General features: G+C 52.6%; 10 protein-coding genes across 10 annotated transcripts; 7 read left to right on the forward strand and 3 right to left on the reverse strand.

The window, feature by feature from the left end:
• Positions 1-104: 104 nt before the first annotated feature.
• Positions 105-1,637, reverse strand: J4E87_004888 (uncharacterized protein; the record flags this gene model as incomplete). The annotated part of the gene is made up of 2 exons (XM_049376505.1): positions 105-1,119; positions 1,171-1,637. 2 exons carry the CDS (start codon positions 1,635-1,637, stop codon positions 105-107), a joined length of 1,482 nt encoding a protein of 493 aa, XP_049234016.1.
• Positions 1,638-2,557: 920 nt separating this feature from the next.
• Positions 2,558-3,784, forward strand: J4E87_004889 (uncharacterized protein; the record flags this gene model as incomplete). The annotated part of the gene is made up of 2 exons (XM_049376506.1): positions 2,558-2,925; positions 2,974-3,784. The coding sequence occupies 2 exons, from the start codon at positions 2,558-2,560 to the stop codon at positions 3,782-3,784; spliced, it is 1,179 nt and encodes a 392-aa protein (XP_049234017.1).
• Positions 3,785-4,144: 360 nt separating this feature from the next.
• J4E87_004890 (uncharacterized protein) lies at positions 4,145-4,855 on the forward strand (the record flags this gene model as incomplete). The annotated part of the gene is made up of 1 exon (XM_049376507.1): positions 4,145-4,855. One exon carries the CDS (start codon positions 4,145-4,147, stop codon positions 4,853-4,855), a length of 711 nt encoding a protein of 236 aa, XP_049234018.1.
• Positions 4,856-5,050: 195 nt separating this feature from the next.
• On the forward strand, positions 5,051-5,560 carry J4E87_004891 (uncharacterized protein; the record flags this gene model as incomplete). The annotated part of the gene is made up of 1 exon (XM_049376508.1): positions 5,051-5,560. The coding sequence occupies one exon, from the start codon at positions 5,051-5,053 to the stop codon at positions 5,558-5,560; it is 510 nt and encodes a 169-aa protein (XP_049234019.1).
• A 110-nt stretch (positions 5,561-5,670) lies between these two features.
• J4E87_004892 (uncharacterized protein) lies at positions 5,671-7,741 on the forward strand (the record flags this gene model as incomplete). The annotated part of the gene is made up of 5 exons (XM_049376509.1): positions 5,671-5,679; positions 5,880-6,179; positions 6,239-6,555; positions 7,042-7,369; positions 7,433-7,741. The coding sequence occupies 5 exons, from the start codon at positions 5,671-5,673 to the stop codon at positions 7,739-7,741; spliced, it is 1,263 nt and encodes a 420-aa protein (XP_049234020.1).
• A 781-nt stretch (positions 7,742-8,522) lies between these two features.
• On the forward strand, positions 8,523-9,255 carry J4E87_004893 (uncharacterized protein; the record flags this gene model as incomplete). Its single annotated transcript, XM_049376510.1, has 2 exons — positions 8,523-8,915; positions 8,965-9,255. The coding sequence occupies 2 exons, from the start codon at positions 8,523-8,525 to the stop codon at positions 9,253-9,255; spliced, it is 684 nt and encodes a 227-aa protein (XP_049234021.1).
• Positions 9,256-10,276: 1,021 nt separating this feature from the next.
• J4E87_004894 (uncharacterized protein) lies at positions 10,277-13,641 on the reverse strand (the record flags this gene model as incomplete). The annotated part of the gene is made up of 6 exons (XM_049376511.1): positions 10,277-10,348; positions 10,408-11,756; positions 11,803-11,956; positions 12,003-12,362; positions 12,409-13,223; positions 13,356-13,641. The coding sequence occupies 6 exons, from the start codon at positions 13,639-13,641 to the stop codon at positions 10,277-10,279; spliced, it is 3,036 nt and encodes a 1,011-aa protein (XP_049234022.1).
• Positions 13,642-14,096: 455 nt separating this feature from the next.
• On the reverse strand, positions 14,097-15,613 carry J4E87_004895 (uncharacterized protein; the record flags this gene model as incomplete). Its single annotated transcript, XM_049376512.1, has 2 exons — positions 14,097-15,440; positions 15,500-15,613. The coding sequence occupies 2 exons, from the start codon at positions 15,611-15,613 to the stop codon at positions 14,097-14,099; spliced, it is 1,458 nt and encodes a 485-aa protein (XP_049234023.1).
• A 456-nt stretch (positions 15,614-16,069) lies between these two features.
• Positions 16,070-17,608, forward strand: J4E87_004896 (uncharacterized protein; the record flags this gene model as incomplete). The annotated part of the gene is made up of 5 exons (XM_049376513.1): positions 16,070-16,078; positions 16,268-16,333; positions 16,450-16,471; positions 16,524-17,068; positions 17,117-17,608. 5 exons carry the CDS (start codon positions 16,070-16,072, stop codon positions 17,606-17,608), a joined length of 1,134 nt encoding a protein of 377 aa, XP_049234024.1.
• A 579-nt stretch (positions 17,609-18,187) lies between these two features.
• Positions 18,188-19,223, forward strand: J4E87_004897 (uncharacterized protein; the record flags this gene model as incomplete). The annotated part of the gene is made up of 3 exons (XM_049376514.1): positions 18,188-18,232; positions 18,320-18,518; positions 18,583-19,223. The coding sequence occupies 3 exons, from the start codon at positions 18,188-18,190 to the stop codon at positions 19,221-19,223; spliced, it is 885 nt and encodes a 294-aa protein (XP_049234025.1).
• Positions 19,224-19,569: the final 346 nt, after the last annotated feature.

Consider the following 19,569-nt stretch of genomic DNA (forward strand, 5'->3'; position numbering starts at 1 on the left):
ATAGACTTTCTTCTCGAGCAAGCAGATCACTTCTTTCTCATTCATTCTCATGTTCACATGTCTCTTGCATTCAGTTCAAAAGTCGTCCTCTACAACTAAAAGATCTAGCTACCCACCAACTGCGGCCCCTCGAACACCTTCTGCGGATCATACACACCCTTAATCCCTACCAACCTCTCATAATGCTCCCCCCAATACCTGCTATGCGCATCCGCCTTGGTAAGATTCGTATCCGCATAGTTGATATACATGCCAAACTGCTCGCCCTCGCTCGCCTTCTCAATTGCATCGACCCAGCCATTCAAAAACTCCATCATCTTAGGCGTATACGTCGCGCTGTCAGGGAAAATGCGGTCGTTGAACTGCATCTTGAAGACGGCATTGCGGTGCGAGTACGACGTCTCGTCTGCGGGCACTTTGGAGATGGCGGAGCCGGAGCCGCCGTGCATGTCGATAAGGAGGTACCAGGATCGGCCCCGGATGTTGCGCGCGGTGGTGAAGTAGTAGTCTGCGAGGGCGGTCATGGCAGCAGGGGATAGGTACTCTGGCATGAGGGACTTGGCGTAGAAGTTCTCGTGGTAATCGTATATTTCGGGTTGAGGCAACGGGCCGTTGGAAAAGGACGTCAAAGTGTCGATCCATTTCTTCGTTGAAACGGTACCTGCGCCGCGTCCCTCGAGTGGGATGTTGAGTTTGGTAAGCAGCGGGTTCATGATGGTGTCGAAGGCGCTGCGGTTGCCGTAGTATACGCCGGTTAGTTGGTTGGGGAGGAACATGCGCATGTTTAGCTCTGGGGGTTGGTCGTGGATGGTGAAGTTTTGGAGAACGGTCAGGATGTTGGCGAGTTGCGATGTGTTGGATGGGGAGAGGTTGTAGGCGAATACAAGGTTGCTTTCGGGAGCGTCAAACGTCTTGAACTTGAAGTCGGTGACGATGCCAAAGGCGGCGCCGGCACCTCGTAGGGCCCAGAAGAGGTCGGGATTGGAGGTTGGTGACGCGGTTACTACGCTGCTGTTGTGGAGGACGACAGTTACAGAGACGAGTTGGTCGAGCGTAAGGCCGTGCAGGCGAGAGGACATGCCGTAACCTCCGTGAAGAGTGAGACCGCTTACACCGACACTGAAAAGTGTTAGTACACATATGGTGTTGATGATAAGGATGAGGACCTACCCAGGACATGTTCCGTGGCTGATGGCTTGCTTGCCTTGGTCGTAAAGAGCCAGAGCAATGTTGCCCAGTCTACCACCAGCTCCTATGACAGCTGTGTGTGCTTCTTGGTCAACGGTGACACTGTTGAAGCGGCGCATGTCGACGATCAAGTGTCCATCTTCGCCTCCAAGACCATGTGATCCATAGCTGTGGCCTCCGCACTTCGGAGTGACTTGGACACCACTCTCAACTCCGCAGGATACGGCATCTTGGACTTGTTTGACTGTCTGTGGCACAACGTAGGAAGCCGGTTTGAATGGTAAACGAAGATTGAAGGGCTTGACTGCCTGAGTGTAGTTCTTGGTACCTGCAGCATATACAGGGACCTGGCGAGACTCAAGGCATTCGCTCAACGTAGCGTTTGCAGCGGTAGTGCAAGAAAAGAGAGCGGAGGCTGCAAACAGCCATGTGTAGTATTCTTTCATCATTCTGGAAGTCGGAAAGTGGCTTGGCTGCCCAGGAAAAATTCATCCGCTAACGTCCTCGCGATACTTATGGATTGCTTGAATCCTAGAGGTGGATTCTGATGATGAGATACATATTGACCCAATACACTACGGCTGAAGACCCAGAAAACATGTCTGACCAGGAGACATGACTGCGATGAAGGGATGAGAATGCCCAGAGTGGAAACCTTGCTCTTTCCTTGGATCCTTCGTCGGAATCGTGGGGATTCCAAGAGGATTTGGTACTGGTGATAACAGATCTTGCCTCCATCGCACGACAACTTCCAAGCTACGGCTATACCAAGAAGCGGTGGCTTCAGCTTGATTTACCTCTTGGCAAAGATTGGTCGCAGAAAGATTAAGAGATGCCACCTCGTCTATACCCACACACGTGTCCAGGTGCGCTGCAGCCGCATCCAAGTACCGACGTAGGGCAGCGGCGTGGCGGTTGCATTCCCGGTATAAGGCCTGGCCAAGAGATCTTAACATGCGCGTGCCCGAGATGAAAGACCGAAATGCAAGGCTACTGCAATTTCGCCATGTTGATCAACCTGGGGTCGGCAACCGGCTGAAACGTTGTACCCCTGCTCGAAACATGGCTGTAGATTGCTATATATTGTCCGACGTGCGGCCTTTAACCGGCTTGGACAATCGCATACTCACCGAGGCTGAAGTGGTACCCTCGCTTTCAGCAAAACGCATGATGGAGTCGGTTGTTTAGTCCAAGAGGGTGTAGTCAGGTGTTTCATCGTCGTAGCTCCGAAATGTCGAGTGCGGGCGCGTGACGCAAGGCGGTCTGGTGGAAATGTCAAAGAACACACGTCGAACATACAAAACGATGCTACTTCCCTGTGCTTTAAAGTCAGTAACAGATACATCCTGACTCGCCATCTTCAATCATCATGGTCCATTCGCATTCACTCCTTCTACCGCTGTTCGGCACTGCCGCAAGTGCAGCAAACTTGTGGGCGACGCACTACTCCGGCACCATCAACTACCTGTCGTTCAACAGCAACGCCTTGACCCTCAGTAGTTCGGCCTCGACTGGCAACAAGCTGCCTAGTTGGATCACGTATGACAGTGCTGGAAAGGCGCTCTATATTCCAGATGAGGTCTTCCAGGGCCAAGGAGGCGGAAACTTGGTATCCTTCTCCACGGGTGCGAACGGCAACGTGACTTCAATCGGAAAGGGTTCTACACCTCAGGGTGTGGTTGCGACAACGCTCTATGGTGGTCCGGATGGAAGAAGCTTCATCGCGAACGCCCACTAGTAAGTCAGCACCCTTGAGTAGACGAGATTATCGCTAACCAACGGAAGCCAAACTTCACAGTTGACGACCTTCAAGCTGCCATTGACTGGCGGACAGCCGCTCCAAACAATCAAGTACACTGGTAAAAGTGTCAACCCTTACCGACAAGAAGCTCCCCACCCGCATCATGCTTTTGTGGACCCGTCTGGCGACTTCCTGATCGTACCTGATCTCGGAACCGATAAGATCAGGATCAACAAGATCGACCAGACAACTGGCAATCTTACAGAGTGCGGTGCTGCTTTGCCGCCACCTGGAACAGGACCAAGACACGGCGCCTTCTGGGCACCGGCAGGAGCGAACTCGCGCGTTCGCCGGGCTGCAGACGGCACAGTACTGTTCATCGCCAACGAGCTCTCCAACAGCGTGTCGGCATGGGCGGTGTCATACCCCGCATCGGGAGGCTGCATGTCTCTGACCCTGAAGCAGACGCTCACACCGTACCAAGGCAATGCCACCGCCGTTTCCGGTACCAAGGTCGGTGAGATCAAGGTCAAGGGAAACTTCGTTTACACCAGCAACCGAAACGACAAGAAATTTAAGCCCAACGACTCAATCACCCAATTCAGCATCTCTCCTAACGGAAGCCTGACATGGACTGCCCTCACATCATCCTACGGCACATACCCGCGTACTTTCGACATCAACAAGGCCGGTGACTTCGTCGCTATTGGCGATCAAACCACTTCGAACGTGGCTATTGTACCAAGAGATCCGGCGACTGGCAAGTTGGGAGAGCGCGTTGCGGACCTTAGGATCGGGGCTGCCGGCATTCCGGAGAACGAGGACGGTCTCAGCGCGGTTGTCTGGGCTGAGTAGTCGTCCACTTGTCGCTCATTGAGACTTCTTGTATATACAATAACTTTCGTATAAATCATAGGGTTGCGCAGGCTGGTTGCGATTTCACAATGACGCGTTCGTCTGCGATGGAGATGTGAAGAGGCAAGAGCGCGTGAAGCTTGAGTGTTGCCAAGACGCTAACCCGGGTGCCATTTCCTCACGCGTCAAGACTCACACCCATGCCTCCTTGTGCATCCAAAACACGTCTTACTAGCTGCCCAACACGACTCTGTTATCAGCTTCATCACGAAGAAAATCAAATATCAGCAGTACCCACTCCCAACACCAGCCTTTAACCACATCACATCGAAAGTCCAGTCACATCTGCCGGCCATCAAAATGAAGACTGACAATTACCTTAACCTCTGCCTCGAGCAGGCCGCCAAGTCGCCTTTACGCTACCGCCATGGAGCCATCATTGTCCGTGGTGGCAAAGTCATTGGTCAGGGCTACAATGATCATCGCTCTGGCTTCGACGGTGGTGCCCTGAAGACCGGACGCCTTCCAATGCGCGCGACTAAGCGAGAGATAGGTGAGCCGAAGGGTCATGTAAATAAGACTTTTACACCCTTTGAAAGTATAGGCGGTGGAGGAAAACTCGCCAACACTCCGTTGTCTATGCACAGCGAGATGATGGCGATCCACTCCGCTCTCTCGGCTTCTAGCACGCTGGCTTCTAGTGCGGTGTCTTCCGAAAAACCGTGCTTTAAACTATCGGGTGATTCTAAACGAAAGTCACGACTACGAAGGGAAGCAATCAACTCATATGTCAAAGCCATCTGCGAGGCCGCACTGGCCCAGTCCACCGCGGCCTCTGGCAGTGTCCAGTCCGGTGTTCAAGAGTGGCGATTTGAATCCTCTGCATCTGGATCGCGCGAGACTGAACCTTGTGTTTCACGACCAGGAGAAGAACGAGAACGTGGCCTTATCGGAAGCGAACAGTACGGAGAAACACCGCCTGAAGAACGGGAAGAATCATCATCATCACAAGCTTGGCAACAAGTCCAACAATGGACAACACAAACACAGTGGTCGACGACATGCGCGTAAGCAGACCATTGCAGCTCCATGCTATAATCTACCTCCAACGTCGAGCGGCTCTGAAGCGTCTGCATCGCCGGAAGTGCCATCCGATAATCATGGTAAAGCAGAAAAGGTGCGTTGTCCAAGCTCTGTTATCACACATGCTGACTGTGATAGAATGGGATATTGAATCCTCCAACCGCCAGGAGTCAACCGATGTTAATGCCGAAAGGACAGACTGGACAGAGTTCTCGCAGTATCAAAGACAGGACCAAGAGCCCACGTTTGAACGGAGCCGATCTTTACGTAGTGAGATTGGGCTGGCAATCTGCGCCAAAAGTGTGCTGCAAAGAGCCTGACGAAGACCCCGCGACGCTACCTCCATCACGCCCTGTCACAGGTTCATTGCACGACGAGCTCACCAGTCCAGAGCCGGCGAGGCCAGCACGCACCAAGCACCCGCCGCCTCCAACAAAAGACCAGAAGAGACCGACCGTCCTGGCTTCCCGACCCTGCTACCGATGCATATCCTACATGGCATCTGTGGGCATCAAACGGGTTTTCTGGACCGATGACAAGGGAGGCTGGGAGGGCGCGAAGGTGCGTGATCTGGTTGATGCGCTTGACAACATGGGGTCGCAGTCGCCCGCTGATGCTTCGGTGGCACTCAACAGCGTCTTCGTCACAAAGCACGAGGTGCTGATGCTGCGCAGGATCATGGGTGACAGCTAAATCCGGATGCATGGTATACTATGATGACAAAATGCAGCATTAAGAGCCTCATGTGTAACCTTCAGTGCGTTTGTTCATGCAGTAAACATACCAATATTACCTCTAGCACTATGATCACGGTGAGAGAAGGACAAATAGACTTGCAGGTACTTTCCTAATAAGGCTATGCGGTGAGAGATTTCGCCACTGGGACCGTTTGCACGGGAGACGCCAGGGTGACTACATGCTGGTATCGTGCAGAGCCTCTCTCTATATAAAGCACACGTCTCCCCCACCAAGATTCCCACAACACAACACAACACAACACGACTCAGTACAGAACAATTTCAGCACGATGGTCCACCACATCCAGTTTGTCGATAGCTTTGCCGACCTTCCTTCCACTGCTCCAGCCAATCACCCCCACATCATCGATCTTACTACCTTCAAGGAGAACGACGGCGAGGTCATCACCGACATCAAGATCCAAGACGCCATCGTTACAACTCTTCATCAAGTCTCCAAGAAAACTCTCACCAAGTTCTTCCATCCTACCAAGGCCTTCCACATGGACTTTGAATCTAAGACCGATCGCTACTATAATCGTATCATTATCAAGAAGAAAGGCAACGAAGTTCTGGTAAGTGACAGTTGGGGAAAGCGTATAGAAATCCATGACACTAACGAAACTACTCATAGGTAGGCCAGTACGCCAAAGTTCAGGGTTGGCTGGAGTTCGATAATCTCCTCCGTTGCTCTATTGATGCGACCGGAGCCTGGAAGATCACCTACGCAGCCTACCGCGACTACTTCTCCGTCGAAATGATCGGCTTCTTCACCTGGGAGAATGTCTGGGCAGGAAACAGGGTCAATGTCGGTGGTCACTTGGCGGCTCTCCGCTTCGAGACTACTGAAGGCCAGCCGGACCGGGCAATGCTGGCCACGCAAGTTGCTGATCACCTGTTGTTGGGTCAGTACTGGGACTCTAAGCGCTGGACCAGGGAGTTCCATTGGGAGTAAGTCATACCGTGACCACTCAAGGGAGGAAGCGGAAAGGATTCTATGATGGACTTCTAAATAGTGCGAGCTTCTCCTGGCTCTTACATGACTCTAGAGTCTCATATGTCACTAATTTGCTTTGAAAGTCATCTTCATGATGTGTCTTCTTCTCCAAATCTCATCTACTGACCCAGTCCAAACTACGAAAGGAGATTTAATGAACGAGCACGATTACTTCGCCTCTAGACATGGGAACATATCTGCCTATTTTGCACGGCCTACTAATTTCCCAGTCCACGCGCCACACGTCAGATTTCTCTCCATGATTTAACAAAAGTAGAGTATCCTCGTTCACCTTGATTTGCGCGCACTGTCACCGCCGTTTGCTCTCCCCTTGTGGTCCAAGCTTTTGGTATGAAATCGAAACAACTTTGGACGAAGTCTTGCTCCCCACACAACACACATCAACCTCATAAGCCAAACACGATGGTACTTGCTATTAGCTGCGACCGCAATGGCGCCTGGCCCATCGACACCGAGTATCTTCCTGTGTGGTTCCTATGCGTCCATGAGCATTTGCCTGCGAACGCACCTTCCGACCATGCCCACGTTATCGATATGGCTCTCTACAAGCCTTCCCTGCCCTCTATAGGGGTACAGTGCGATGTCAAGATCCAAGACGCAGTCGCCACTCTGCTCTTCAACATCTCTAAGGCAACCTTGGATCAATTCCTTGACAGTCAGACTACATCGTTCAAGTTTCTCTGGTCATTCAAGAGGGAGCATGTCGAGAATCAGATGATCGTTTGGAGGCAGGGTGCTCAAGTTCTTGTAAGTGATCCTATCAAGATACATGAGTCTCAACATAATGCTTACTAGGTACTTGGATTCTAGGTCGGCCAGTTCGTAGAGTACCCCGAGGATGATGAATTGGAATGGGACAACCTTGTTCGCTGCCGTATCAACTATGACGGCTCTTGGGACCTTGCATCCGCCACGTTTGGTAGATACACTCGCCTTGGGCTTCACCACGCATGGGCAGAATCATTCCTCCCACGTTACACTCGAATGGGCATTGAGCATGACAAGAAGAAGGGGGAAGAGCAATCCGCACGGAACTTGGGTGATTACATCCTGAGCAACGAGTGCTGGATCCCCAAGGCGGAGTCCAAGTGGAACATTGAGATCAGCGTGGCCCGCTGATGCATCGTCATATTCATGAAGCCTGCTGTCTCATATACTGAGCATTGAGTTTCATTGATCTATGCATCAGTTTAAGGAAGAGGATATGAAAGACCGGTGATTCAAGCGAGCCCTTTCTTGCATGGAATACTAGGGTACCTAGGTAGTCGACATCCATGGATGAATCAGAGCTTTCCTTCAGGAACCTGTCAACAGCTCAAATGTGTATTGCGACAAGCTATGGTTAAGCAAGACTAGGCAGTGGCTTTGTTTCCAACATGCATAGTATCCGAAGTCGCCTTTCAATCGTGGTCGCTCTTTCATCTCGCCTGCCCTTTGTCAATACGCGAACGAGACCGTGCATGTTGGTTGTTTCTCCCCTGCACCACCATCACTTGCTCATGACATCCTTCTTACTTGCCCCTCATGACTACTAAAGCCATGTGCGATAATCGGTATGTCATCTCTTTCCTCACCGTCGCGCCTTCCATGAGCTCTCACCGACCTCGCCCGCTAGCGCTACTTGTGTGACCCGCATGGCAAACGCCTACGCGCTTCACGTAGAGCAGCATATTCCCCATCATCTTTCATCGCTCCTTCTTTGACTCCATGCTCACCACTCCTCTTTCATAGATCTCATCGCTCACCGGAAGCTAGCGCGCCCAACTGTTGTACCCATATATCTTGTACCATGCCGGTAACTACGAGATTCAGACGCTTGCAGCTACAACCTTCTGACATTGACACCGATCTCGAACAAGACACACGAGAGCACGCACAATCTTTCAACCGCACCGCTACAATGACTACTCATCGCGACAGCACTCCTATGGAGATCGACATCGAAAACAGCGGTCTTCCATCCCCGGCTGGCACCGACATCCGTCCCAGATCGCCGGGCAAGAGTGACTCTGGCAAGAGCGATGACAGCACGTCTTCATACACAGATGACTTCGAGACCTTGCCATCAAGCGGTCCGGCCAGCCATGCTCATATCCTCGATCTCGGCGAGTATGCTGCGTCTATGAAAGAAGATGGCGCGCTCAAGCTTCAAGATGCTGTTGTCACCGCTCTCTACAACGTCTCACCTGCCACTCTCAAATCATTCGTCAGCCCGACCGTCAACACCTTCAAGGCCGTGTTCGGCAAGAAGGACGTTCAGCTAGTCATCTGGCGTAAGGGTCTAGAGGTCTTCGTAAGTCATCACATACCCTCCAAGCAGACGATCGCTAACACCCGTCTAGATCGGCACCTTCGAGCATCATACGTCCATGAAGGCCTACCGTTTCGAGCACGTCGCCGGATTCCTCATCGGTTACGATGGATCTTGGCACCTGAAGGTTACTGCCAGCAACGCGTACTCCGCTCCAAAGTGGCCCGATGTATGGGCGGGCAAATTCGAGTGCCATGGCGGCGTTGCTAAGATGACCATCGAGACCGAAGAGATGGAGATGGCAAAGCGCGCCTCGGCATTGGCGACTGCAATGATCGGTGGCAGATATTGGGAGTTGAAGACGGATGTCAAGATGATTTGATGCGAAGCCGGCATCATCGGCCGAGATCAGTCGGAGTTGTTTGGAAGGATATAATATGGGATTCATTTGGCGCGTAATTCACGATTACCCCCGACCTGCAGGCCTTATGAGAAGGTAGCGAGCGACTGCGGTATTGCCACGACAGGTATTGTGATATGAAGGAGCTTCACTACTATATAGTCAGCTCGTGCCATCCTGAGCGGAAGATGAGATCTAATAAACAACTATACATGTACCAACAATCTTTCTTTGTGCTTGTAATCATGCCGTGAAGACCCTCCGAGCTGCCTTCACACCATACTGCCGTCTCCAAAGCGCTCTTCCACCGCCCTGCGAGAGCTTGATATTCCATATCTCCGCATAATAATTACCCCCCAGCCAACACCTTAATCACAAACCTCCTCTAATAGCTCACTCCTCCATCAAACCCACCCACTATCAGAGCCCATAGTCCAACGGTAAGACACCCACATCTCAAACCGCGCAGGGCTGCCATCGCATCGTCTCAGCGTGCGAACGAACAAGGCTGAGAAACCGTCCGAGCTTCCGCCAATTGATGTCGAATCCTCTTACAGTTCTCGAATCCAAATTCCGCCTCCGCCAAAGATGACCGATAGCACACAGCCTTGCCGAGATTGTGGGGGATCCGCGTTCAAGTCGCGGTGGGCTCATTCCTTTTTGCTAGATCCTTGTGTCGAGCGCTGTATTTTTACCGTCCTTTTTGCTGTCATGGAGGGATAGATAGGAGCGGTGGCGTGGCGGGCGAGTGAGTTCGTCGACGGGAGTGTCCTACTTAGCGTCCAATTTTACCAAAACCATCAAAGAGTGGATAGCAATGAGATTCATTGTATCCAAAAACAGTACCTAAAAATAACATGCAAAGTCGCGAGCGTATCCAATCCGCTCAAACGATCAGTGTGGTGTATCCAACAACGTGTCTATGCCAAACTCTACTCATGAACGCCGGTCGTCTAATGCATGCCGATGCGAATAAGCAAGCTCAATGCGTGTAATCAACGAATCACCAACTCCCAGGTCCAAAGGTCTCGCCTTTGGGTACCTCCTTGTACGGGCAGGCTTGCCAGTCACAACCCTATGAATACTGTTAGCTTTTGTATCCAATGAAGGCCAGCTTGTATGTGGCTGACTTACCTGTTTATAAACCTCCGTACCCCACCACTTGAAGTTACTCATCCAGCCGGGGTACACAATGCCAAAGAAAATGACCACAACACCAAATGCAAGACCCGAGTCAAGAGCCGCGCTAAGCATCATGTTGTACTTCTTCCACCACGCGTTCCTCCGGTTGCGAATCTCGTAGTTGAAAATGTAGCACACAATTGCCCAAACGGAGAAGTTGAGTCCGGTGGCCGGTGGGATCCAGCTCAAGCTGCCGAACACGACGGCGAGGTTGACTTTACTGAGTATGGACTTGCGGCTGCCACGGGCGAGGTACCAGAGTATGACGGGTGCGATGGCGCCGATGGGGAAGGCCCAGATCAAGTGTTGGTAGAGTGCGCCGGGGCCGAAGAACTTCCCTGGTCCGACGACACCCCAGAGGATACTTCCGTTGAAGTGAACGCGGGCGATGGGGCAGTTGAAGCCGTTGATGGCTGAGGGTGTGCAGATACCAGGGATGTTGTTTAGCATCCAGTTTAGCACGCCGATCTGTGTTAGACTGGAGATGATGGTGACGGAGAGTTGGAGCTTGAAGAGGATTCTAGGTGGGATCTTCATGTAGTGGCCGAGCTTGAGATCAGAAGCAAACTTTAGGCCTTGGGTCGCTGAGATGTAACCGAAGGTCGTAAAGACCATGTTTGCGACGGGTCGACCGGGAAACACAACACCGCAGATTAGTTGACAGATGAGGTAGATGCTGCTTTGTTGGTTTGTGATAGCCATGACGATGCCGATGGGAACGAAAAGGACTGCGCCGATGCCGAGTGCTAGCAAGAGACCGTACCAGGGTAGATGGACAGGGTAGTACTCGACGACGAACATGCCGACCGCGGCCATACTGATGCCAGTCAAAAGGTACCAGGTTATCGGCACATCCTCGTATTTGCGCATGAGTCGATTGTGCACATCTTCTGCAGATAGCAAGTCTTCCACATCTGGGTCTGATGTCGTGCTGGGCCTGTGTCGCAACATTGCAGGCGAGGATGGGTGGCTGTTATTGTCGGTGCCATTCACAAGTGGCTGGTAGTCAGCTGCTGATTCTTTCCGGATCTCGGCCCAAGAGCGACGCCATTGCCTCCAGATATCCTTCCCGTACCAAAGGCCAGTGTGCGAAAGCAGAGCTGTAAGACCGGCGAACTGTAAGGCGTAGCTCAATACGTAAGTAATCGGGAGGTAGACGCGGCTGTATTGCTTGTACGCTTCCTCGTCAAAGAGGAAGTTCTCGGTCAAGATCTTGCTGACGTCGTACGGTTTGCCGCGATTATCCCATACGGCGGATGATAGGATGGGCATGTAGGAAGAGTAGAGGACGTTCTTGTAGTCTGGATTTTGTCAGCACTAGTATTTCAACCTCGTGTAACTACTTACACATGATCGGCGCTGCGATCCACATGACGCCTACAAGGCCTCCAAGGATATTCATAGCAGCCCAGAATGGTGTAATCAACGGGGAGCCGATATATGCGATTTGCGCCCAATCGAAAGTCACCGGAAACAATCCAAGACCAGATGAGATTCCGAACTGCTCAGGTTAGCTCTCTGTCTTTTCAGACAAGCAACAGACGTACCAGGTTGGCAACAACGACGCTCTTTGGCGCGAACCAAGTAATGACATTGAAGTAACTCAATGCTGGGAATAGGAGACCAGGTAGGAAGTAGAATGCAACGGATCCCATGAATATGCGCGAGAAGAACTTGCGCGGAGCGATGGTCCAGCCATCGGCAGGCTTGTTCTCATCTTTATGTAACGCGGTGAACATGGCGGTTGATACCAATGTGCTCGGCCAAATCATGCCGCTGGGACGGACCAGATAACGTCTGGTGATACCGGCAAGGGAGTAGCCAAGTATTTGTGTGGAGAGGATAAGTAATACTTGGTACATGATGCCAAGGTCTTGCTTGTAGAACTTTACTTGCTCAACGATGACCTTGGATTGTCAGCATACCATACTTGGCTGCATAGATGATACTTACATCTGTCGCGAAGGCAAAGCCGAAGGATACATTGCTGCTGACGTACACGCAGCAGTGTTCCTTTTCATTCCAACGGCCTTGGCCTAGCCAGAGCCGTAGCCGGCGTTTCCAAGTGGCTTTCGCCTGTGGAGGATGCGATGTTGTTTGAGAGCAACCATCGACAAAGGTTTCTTCAGGATCGTCGTGTCGTTTGAAGAGTTGGTCCCAGAGCAGACCGAGGGGGTGGACGAGTAGTAGTGCAATAATAGGAGTAAGGCTGACGCTAGGGTATCGTAGGGAAAAGAACAAGTTGGTTGAAGAACCGGCAATGGAAAACAGAATCGATAGGAACCACATGCGCGGGGTATCAATGGATAGGGAGAGGTCGTCGGTAGCAGCGACGGATGCCCTCACTTGAGCGTAGGGCGAATTATCGGACGGGCTACCCTTCATATCGTGTAAATCGTCGTCCTCGGAGGATTCATTATCGTCTAGCGTACTACTCGATGAGGTTGAGTTGTCAAACAGTGGCGCGCCAGCGGTAGAAGGATCAAGACCGCTTGCGTTGAACCTAGCTTCAAAGTCCTGACCACTAGAGGCTACACCGAGCGTCGTGCTGCTACGACTGGCGTCACCCGTCCTGCGACGTGACTTGGTAGCGCCTGAAAGGATTGGCTCACTCCGTGTCGAATCATTTTGGTGGCGATCCGAAAGTAGTGAGGGTTCACTATGCGAAAGTCTGCTCTTCCCTTTTTTCTTTCTTGAGTTTTTAATCACATCATTTTCATCAGACTCCTCTGGACTGGAGGAAAGAATAGGTAGGCCGCCATATGAACCTGAGGTTGGGGTCAGCACGTGTAGCGAATGAGGTTCTGTGCGCCGTGTGCATCGTTGCTCCTGTGCACCCGTCCAAGGCCGAGGGGCGAATGACGACCATTGCGCTTGACAAGAAAGAATAGTTTGCGTACCTGTTCCCTGCGCCGGGCTCGATCTCACCAAGAGAGGTACTCTTGACATTGCTGTCTTGACGGATCGTGTAGGAGTCTCGGGGCGGCCAGCTGGCGAATCAAGATCGTCATCAGAAGGGGTTTCGGACGTGGCTATGTTCCTTGCTTTCTTTGCTTTGTCAGGCAGAGGCTGCAACTCGTAGCTGCCTGGAGAGACGGGAGGACGGTCGTGTCGCGTGTTTCCAGAAGGATGGGCAGGCGAGAGAGCAAGCGACGAAGATGACCCGCACCCGTCCTCGTTAGCCATATGTATGGGTGGGTGCCCGGGTGTGGCCAGGGGCGCGTGTACAAGTGCTCCGTTTGTCGCGCCAAAGCGGCCTCGCGCGACGTCGGAATCAGATGATCAGATAAAACCACCGGCAGCCATGTGTTGGGCCTCACGCTTTTCGATGATCTGATTAGATGGAAGCGCGGGAAGCGGTCCAGAATTAGGTCAATGATGGAATACTGCTTGAGTCATCCAATGGCGAGTGCAGTGTCTTCACGGTAAGCGGTTAGATCCGGGCGACGATGTGGAGTTCCTAGGGAAAAAGCCTCGCACGCTCCCGCGCGCGCGAGCCGCCTGCATACCATCACACGCCTGCATGCTTCAAAATCCCGGCACCCTTACAGACCAAGACTGATTGACATCTGCACGTCCGAGCGAACAGAGCCGCAGCGTTTGCATTCGGAGTTTTACATATTTCTACGGGTTCCCAACGCTCAACGTGACGTCATCTCGTTCACGTCAACGTGACCGGGTACCCCCACGTGGTTTTCGGCTTTGCGACCAGCGGTGAGGCCCTCAACCATCGCAATAGCGCCCTCGGTGTCGTCCTTGTTGTAGAGGAACAACCCCTGTAGCGCTGCAGTACTCACCGAGTCGATGAGGCCCAACTCCCTCACTCTAGCCATAAATCTCTGCTTCGCTTGCCCGCCTGCATCGAACTCTGCATAGAATCGGTCCCAAAGCTGCTCGATTTGGAACTCTGTTGCTTCACCGAGTCTTACCGTCATGTCCACGCGCCCAGGTCGGATGAGCGCTTCGTCTAGTCTTTCGACGTGGTTTGTAGTCAGGAAGATGATCCGCTCTTCGGCACTGGCAACACCATCGAGGGCGTTGAGCAGCCCGGAGAAGGTGACCGAGGCGCTAGCAAATCCGTCTGGACCAGCCGTCTTACGGTTCATGAATGCGACGTCAACGTCTTCCAGCAGCACTACAGTACGTCGCGGGACTTTGGTCAGCAGATGGTTCAACCTATCGTCTGTGAGACCACGCTCGCTGACATTCAAAATGGCAATGTTGAAGTCGAGATGACCTGCAACAGCCTGGATGAAGGAGCTCTTTCCTGTACCCGGCGGCCCATACAACAAGTAACCTCGCCTGTATGGTATGCCGCGGTCTAGGTACCACTTGCGTGATGCGATGAAAGCCTCCATATCCTCTACAATGCGCTCCTTGACGCCGCGCTCAAGGACCACCGAATCGAGCGGCCGCTTCCGCTTGGCGTCGCCAAAGGGCTGCCACATTGTGCCCATGGAGTTGTATATGACAGTCTTGCCCTCCTGCGACTGCTGGTATATCTGGTGCGCCTCGGCGAAAATGTCTTCGAAGACGTCGCGGTGCGAGTAGAGGGTCGTGAGATTGATCGTCTCGAAGGGTACGCCATCCTTGACGTTCAAGCTGTTGCGCTCTCGCTGCCTGTCGACGAGGATGAAGGCATTCTTGTAGCGCAAGAAGTGCTTGCCCGGCCCCGGTACAAAGGAGAAGTGGGCGGCGTGCGAGGGCCCATCTTGCGGCGTGTACGTCTGCACCTGGAGGTGGTGCATGCGCGGGTCGATGCGATTGAGGACCTTGGAGAGGACGCCGTTGCGCACGAGTGGCCTGGTGCCGGCTTGCTGTGCGCGGTGGTAGTTGGTCATCCATTGGAGGACCCAGGGATAGGCGTCGTCATGGCGAGTTATTTCGAGATCGACGAGCATGCGGCGGCGCACAAATGCGGCGCCGTGTTGGAGTCCCTTCTGGCCCGTCCGCGCCGCAACCCCAAGCGCTGCGAGACCGAAGCCCTATGGCATCAGTGAGCACACGTCCAGCAAGCACGCAGTAGCCCCAGGGTGAATCATACGGCGGTGAAGAAGGGATTGTCGGTGATTTGCGACCAGGGAGAGCTGACACCCGGGCTGCTATTGCCGGCAGCGATCTGCTTGGCCAGCTGGTGTTGAGGCGTGTTCGGTTCCATGAGCGGCGGAGAGGCGCGCCTGTCCAGAAATTTGATACGCCATGGACGCTAGCGGGGGATCGATGCCGCTACGCCGCGCCCATTCGTGCCTATCACCATGTCGCACGCAACCGATGGGTGTCGCACAGCGCTTGTTTGCAACGTGGAAGGTTGGTGGACGTATTTCCGTCACACCATAAGGGAGTTGTGCAAACGGCGCAAAAAAAGAAACATGGACGTTGATATTGCTGTATACACAGATGCACAGGGCTGCATAAGCAATCCGGGGTCGCGTCGCGGAAAGCCATCCATGGCGCCTTCCCAGCCCTGTGGAGTTGTGGAGCGCTAGGGCGAGCTTGGACCTGCTGCCCGTCACTGATAACTACCATAGCCTGCCCAATTCACTGATCAACACCCCGAAAGCACGTTGCGAAGCCATCCTCGGCCCCGAGCACCTCGCTCTTCTTCACCTATGCCATGGCCACCGTAACCATAGGCAAATCCTATTTCGACGCTCTTCTACGCAAGTGAGTGCTCACTATCTTGCACTGTGTTATGCGCCGGACTGTTTGCTGATTAGAGTTTTAGGGCTGAATTTGTCGGTACCCCCCAGGCAGTAGCTATGCGTCTGGCTTCGGTAGAGCTGACTCTTATCAACAGCATACTTCCAACCAGCCTGTCAGCTACGGCACTGATCTCTCTGACAATGTCACCATCAGCAAGGCAGAGCATGAGTACATGGTACGTTGTATTGCACCCAACATCACTCCAAACGTTTAAACCTTCCCCACCATCCAGCCAGCTGTCTCTGGTTTCTGTTTTAGTTGCAAAAATGCTAACAATACATTTTCCCACAGACCCAAGCAGTGCGAGAGTACCGTACGTACACTCCTGCTCCAGCGCAATACTATTTGTTTCTGACTGTGTCTAGACCTTCTCAAGAGCGCTCTGTTCCGTGGCGGCCTGACGAACGAAACCTTGGATACACTGCTACAGGGCGAGAACGGGGCTTCGAACGAAGAACCTTCGAGTTACGATTATGAATCGCAACACACGCATGCAAGATCGCAGGCTACTCCTGTAGCAGCGCCTACGTCAGCTCGCTACCCAAAAGAGTCCGACTATACCTCTGCCAGCCACGGACTCTACCCTAGACCTTCAGCATCGTTCCGTCGAGTCGTCAGCTATGGGGAATCCGAGTCTTTCACCGGCGACCCAGACAGCCCACCCGACGAATATGACGATATAAACCGCGGACCAGCCCAACGTATACCGCTCCACGATCAGCGCACTGTGCTAATCACCAACCTTTCTGAGCGTACGACACACAAGGACCTGGCCGGCATTGTGCGTGGCGGCAGACTGCTGGACATATTCCTTCGCAATGACCGATCTGCAACGGTATCCTTCATCGAAGGAGCTGCCGACTTCCTTGCTTATGCTAAGCGTAATGACATATATCTACACATGAAGAGGGTAAGATATGCACCTACCCCGAGGCATGAAAGAAGCTGACCATCCCAGCTTGAATTCCGTTGGAGCGACCGACAATTCCACGTACCACCACACGTGTCCAACAAGATCGCTGGCGGCGCTACGCGAAATCTTGTTGTCCGAGGCGTTGCAAGCAAGGTCACTACAGATCAGATCCGTGACCATCTCGATCACATCCACAACCTCATCGTGGTAGACGTCTACTTCAAAAGTGGCGATGCGTACATCTCGACCAACTCTATCCACAACGCTCTGTTCGCCAGAACCTGCATGATGTCGCGTACTGTATACAAGGGCATGCGCATCGAGTACTATCCGGATGAATGCGCTGGACCGCTACCTCAGCCCAAAAAGGCCAACACTCCCGTCACTCGCATGCCTATGAAGCCTGCACCTGTGGTCAATCAGTATGCTCTTCTGGATACCGGCTCCGACGATGGGTCAGAGTCTGAAGAGGAGTTGTACAGGACCAATGGTGTGCAAGTCGATGGTTACCATTGGGCTGACAGTGTAGTAGCATGAACATTACCGATGGAGGTTCATCGCCTGTCAAAGCTCGGCCCATTCCCTGGGGTCGACGAGGGGTAACAGTCACTTGATCCGGCCATTCTGTTCCGTCAAGTTTCTTCGCGTTGCGGCACGTTTCAAAGCAAGCTAAGGAATATTCCACCTATCCGGCTACATTCTTCATGCGAAGAGAGGGAAGCCACGAGTGAAGTCGTGGCGATCAGAATTATAATATGGGTATGTTTACGAGAAGAACGTCGTGTCGTACAGCCCTCGACAGGTGTTGGTTGGAGTATGCTTCTTTTCCTATATAGATACCCCTCGGCTACTCTGGAATATGACTATTTTACTTACAACACATTCATCCCGTCACGCTTAGAGGAGATGTTCATGATCAGCGTTTTGCCAGGATGGTAGACATGCTCACCCCCTGGCAGAAAGCTTGTCGCTTTTAGCGAGCACTAGTCTTGCATCGACGCGCATGCGTCAGCTATGTCATACGCCTTTGATTAGCCTCACTTCGTAGATCACAACTTCACCACAGATATCGTCCTGAATTAGTTGATCTATATCAACAAACTTCGTTGAATCAAGATGGCGCCGACGATCAAAGTTGCTGTTATCCAACTCTACCCAGAGGTATCTCCTCTACCCCACATCATCATGATTGCCCATCATTGTCGACCACATCTACAACCATTAGCATCAGTTCCTAACAATAGCTAGCCCCTACAACCAGAGCACAATTTCAACAAAGCCGTTTCATTCATCCGCTCAGCAGCAGCTCAGGGCGCCGAACTCGCTGTCCTACCCGAATACCACTTGACAAGCTGGAAACCCGACGACCCCGAGTTTCTTAACTGCATCGAACAATGCTCCGGCTACCTAGAGAAATACTGCTCCCTAGCCAAAGAATGTAACATCTGTAAGATCATCGTACTACTCATTGTTCCGCACAAATCCCCAATACTTAATGACTCCCACCCTAGCCATCGTCCCCGGCACAATCGTAGAATCCCACAAAGAGAACTCTGCAGCGGAAGACAAACTCCTCAACGTATGCTACTACATCTCCCCCTCCGGTTCCATCGTGGGCAAATACATCAAAAAGAACCTCTGGGGCCCTGAACGCGACCACCTCACCGGCTCCCGCCACGACCCCCACGAAGTCTTCGACACACCCATCGGAAAAGTCGGTTTACTGATATGCTGGGACCTCGCCTTCCCAGAAGCGTTCCGCGAGTTGATTGCCAAAGGCGCTCAGATTATTATCATACCGACGTTCTGGACGCTGAATGACTGTAATGCGGAGGGTCTGGCGAGGAATCCGGCGGCTGAAGCATTGTTTTTGGATAGTATGCTTACGGCACGGGCGTTTGAGAATACGTGTGCGGTTGTTTTTGCGAATGCGGGGGGGCCGCCGGGCATGGGGTATGCGGGGTTGAGTCAGGTTGCTGTGCCTTTTGTGGGGGCTTTGGGGAAGTTGGGGGGTGCAGGCGAGGGTATGTGTGTTGTGGATTTGGATATGCAGGTCTTGGAAGATGCGGAGAGTAATTATCAGGTCAGAGCTGATATTGCGAGGGGGGATTGGCATTATGTTTATAGGCATTCGGGAGAGGGGAAGCCCTGAGTGAGGATGTGGCGTATCAACACGATCTCTTTGTATTATCTCCAGCATCATGTTCGATAGGTATAGGTAGGATGTATACTCAGGAAAGCACTAGTCTCGATCTGGACATTCTTTGCTGCGGGTTTCGATCGAGGGTGTAAAGTTCAATAAACGAAATGTATTCCATTTGGTCAATTCAAGCTACTCTCGGCCAACATCGGGCTCCTCCAAATGCGCCCAAAAGTCGCAAATTCGCAAAGACATGGTATCTGACAAAAGTTCGCGGAAGCAACCGGTGAACTCCTACGCGCAGCGCGAACGGGTGCCTAGTAGCGCGCAGCGCCAGCCCCTCTCCCAAACTATTGAA

Source organism: Alternaria ethzedia (assembly GCF_023757985.1).
Source record: "Alternaria ethzedia strain BMP 0044 chromosome Unknown scaffold_9, whole genome shotgun sequence".
NCBI classification, from domain to species: Eukaryota; Fungi; Ascomycota; class Dothideomycetes; order Pleosporales; family Pleosporaceae; genus Alternaria; species Alternaria ethzedia.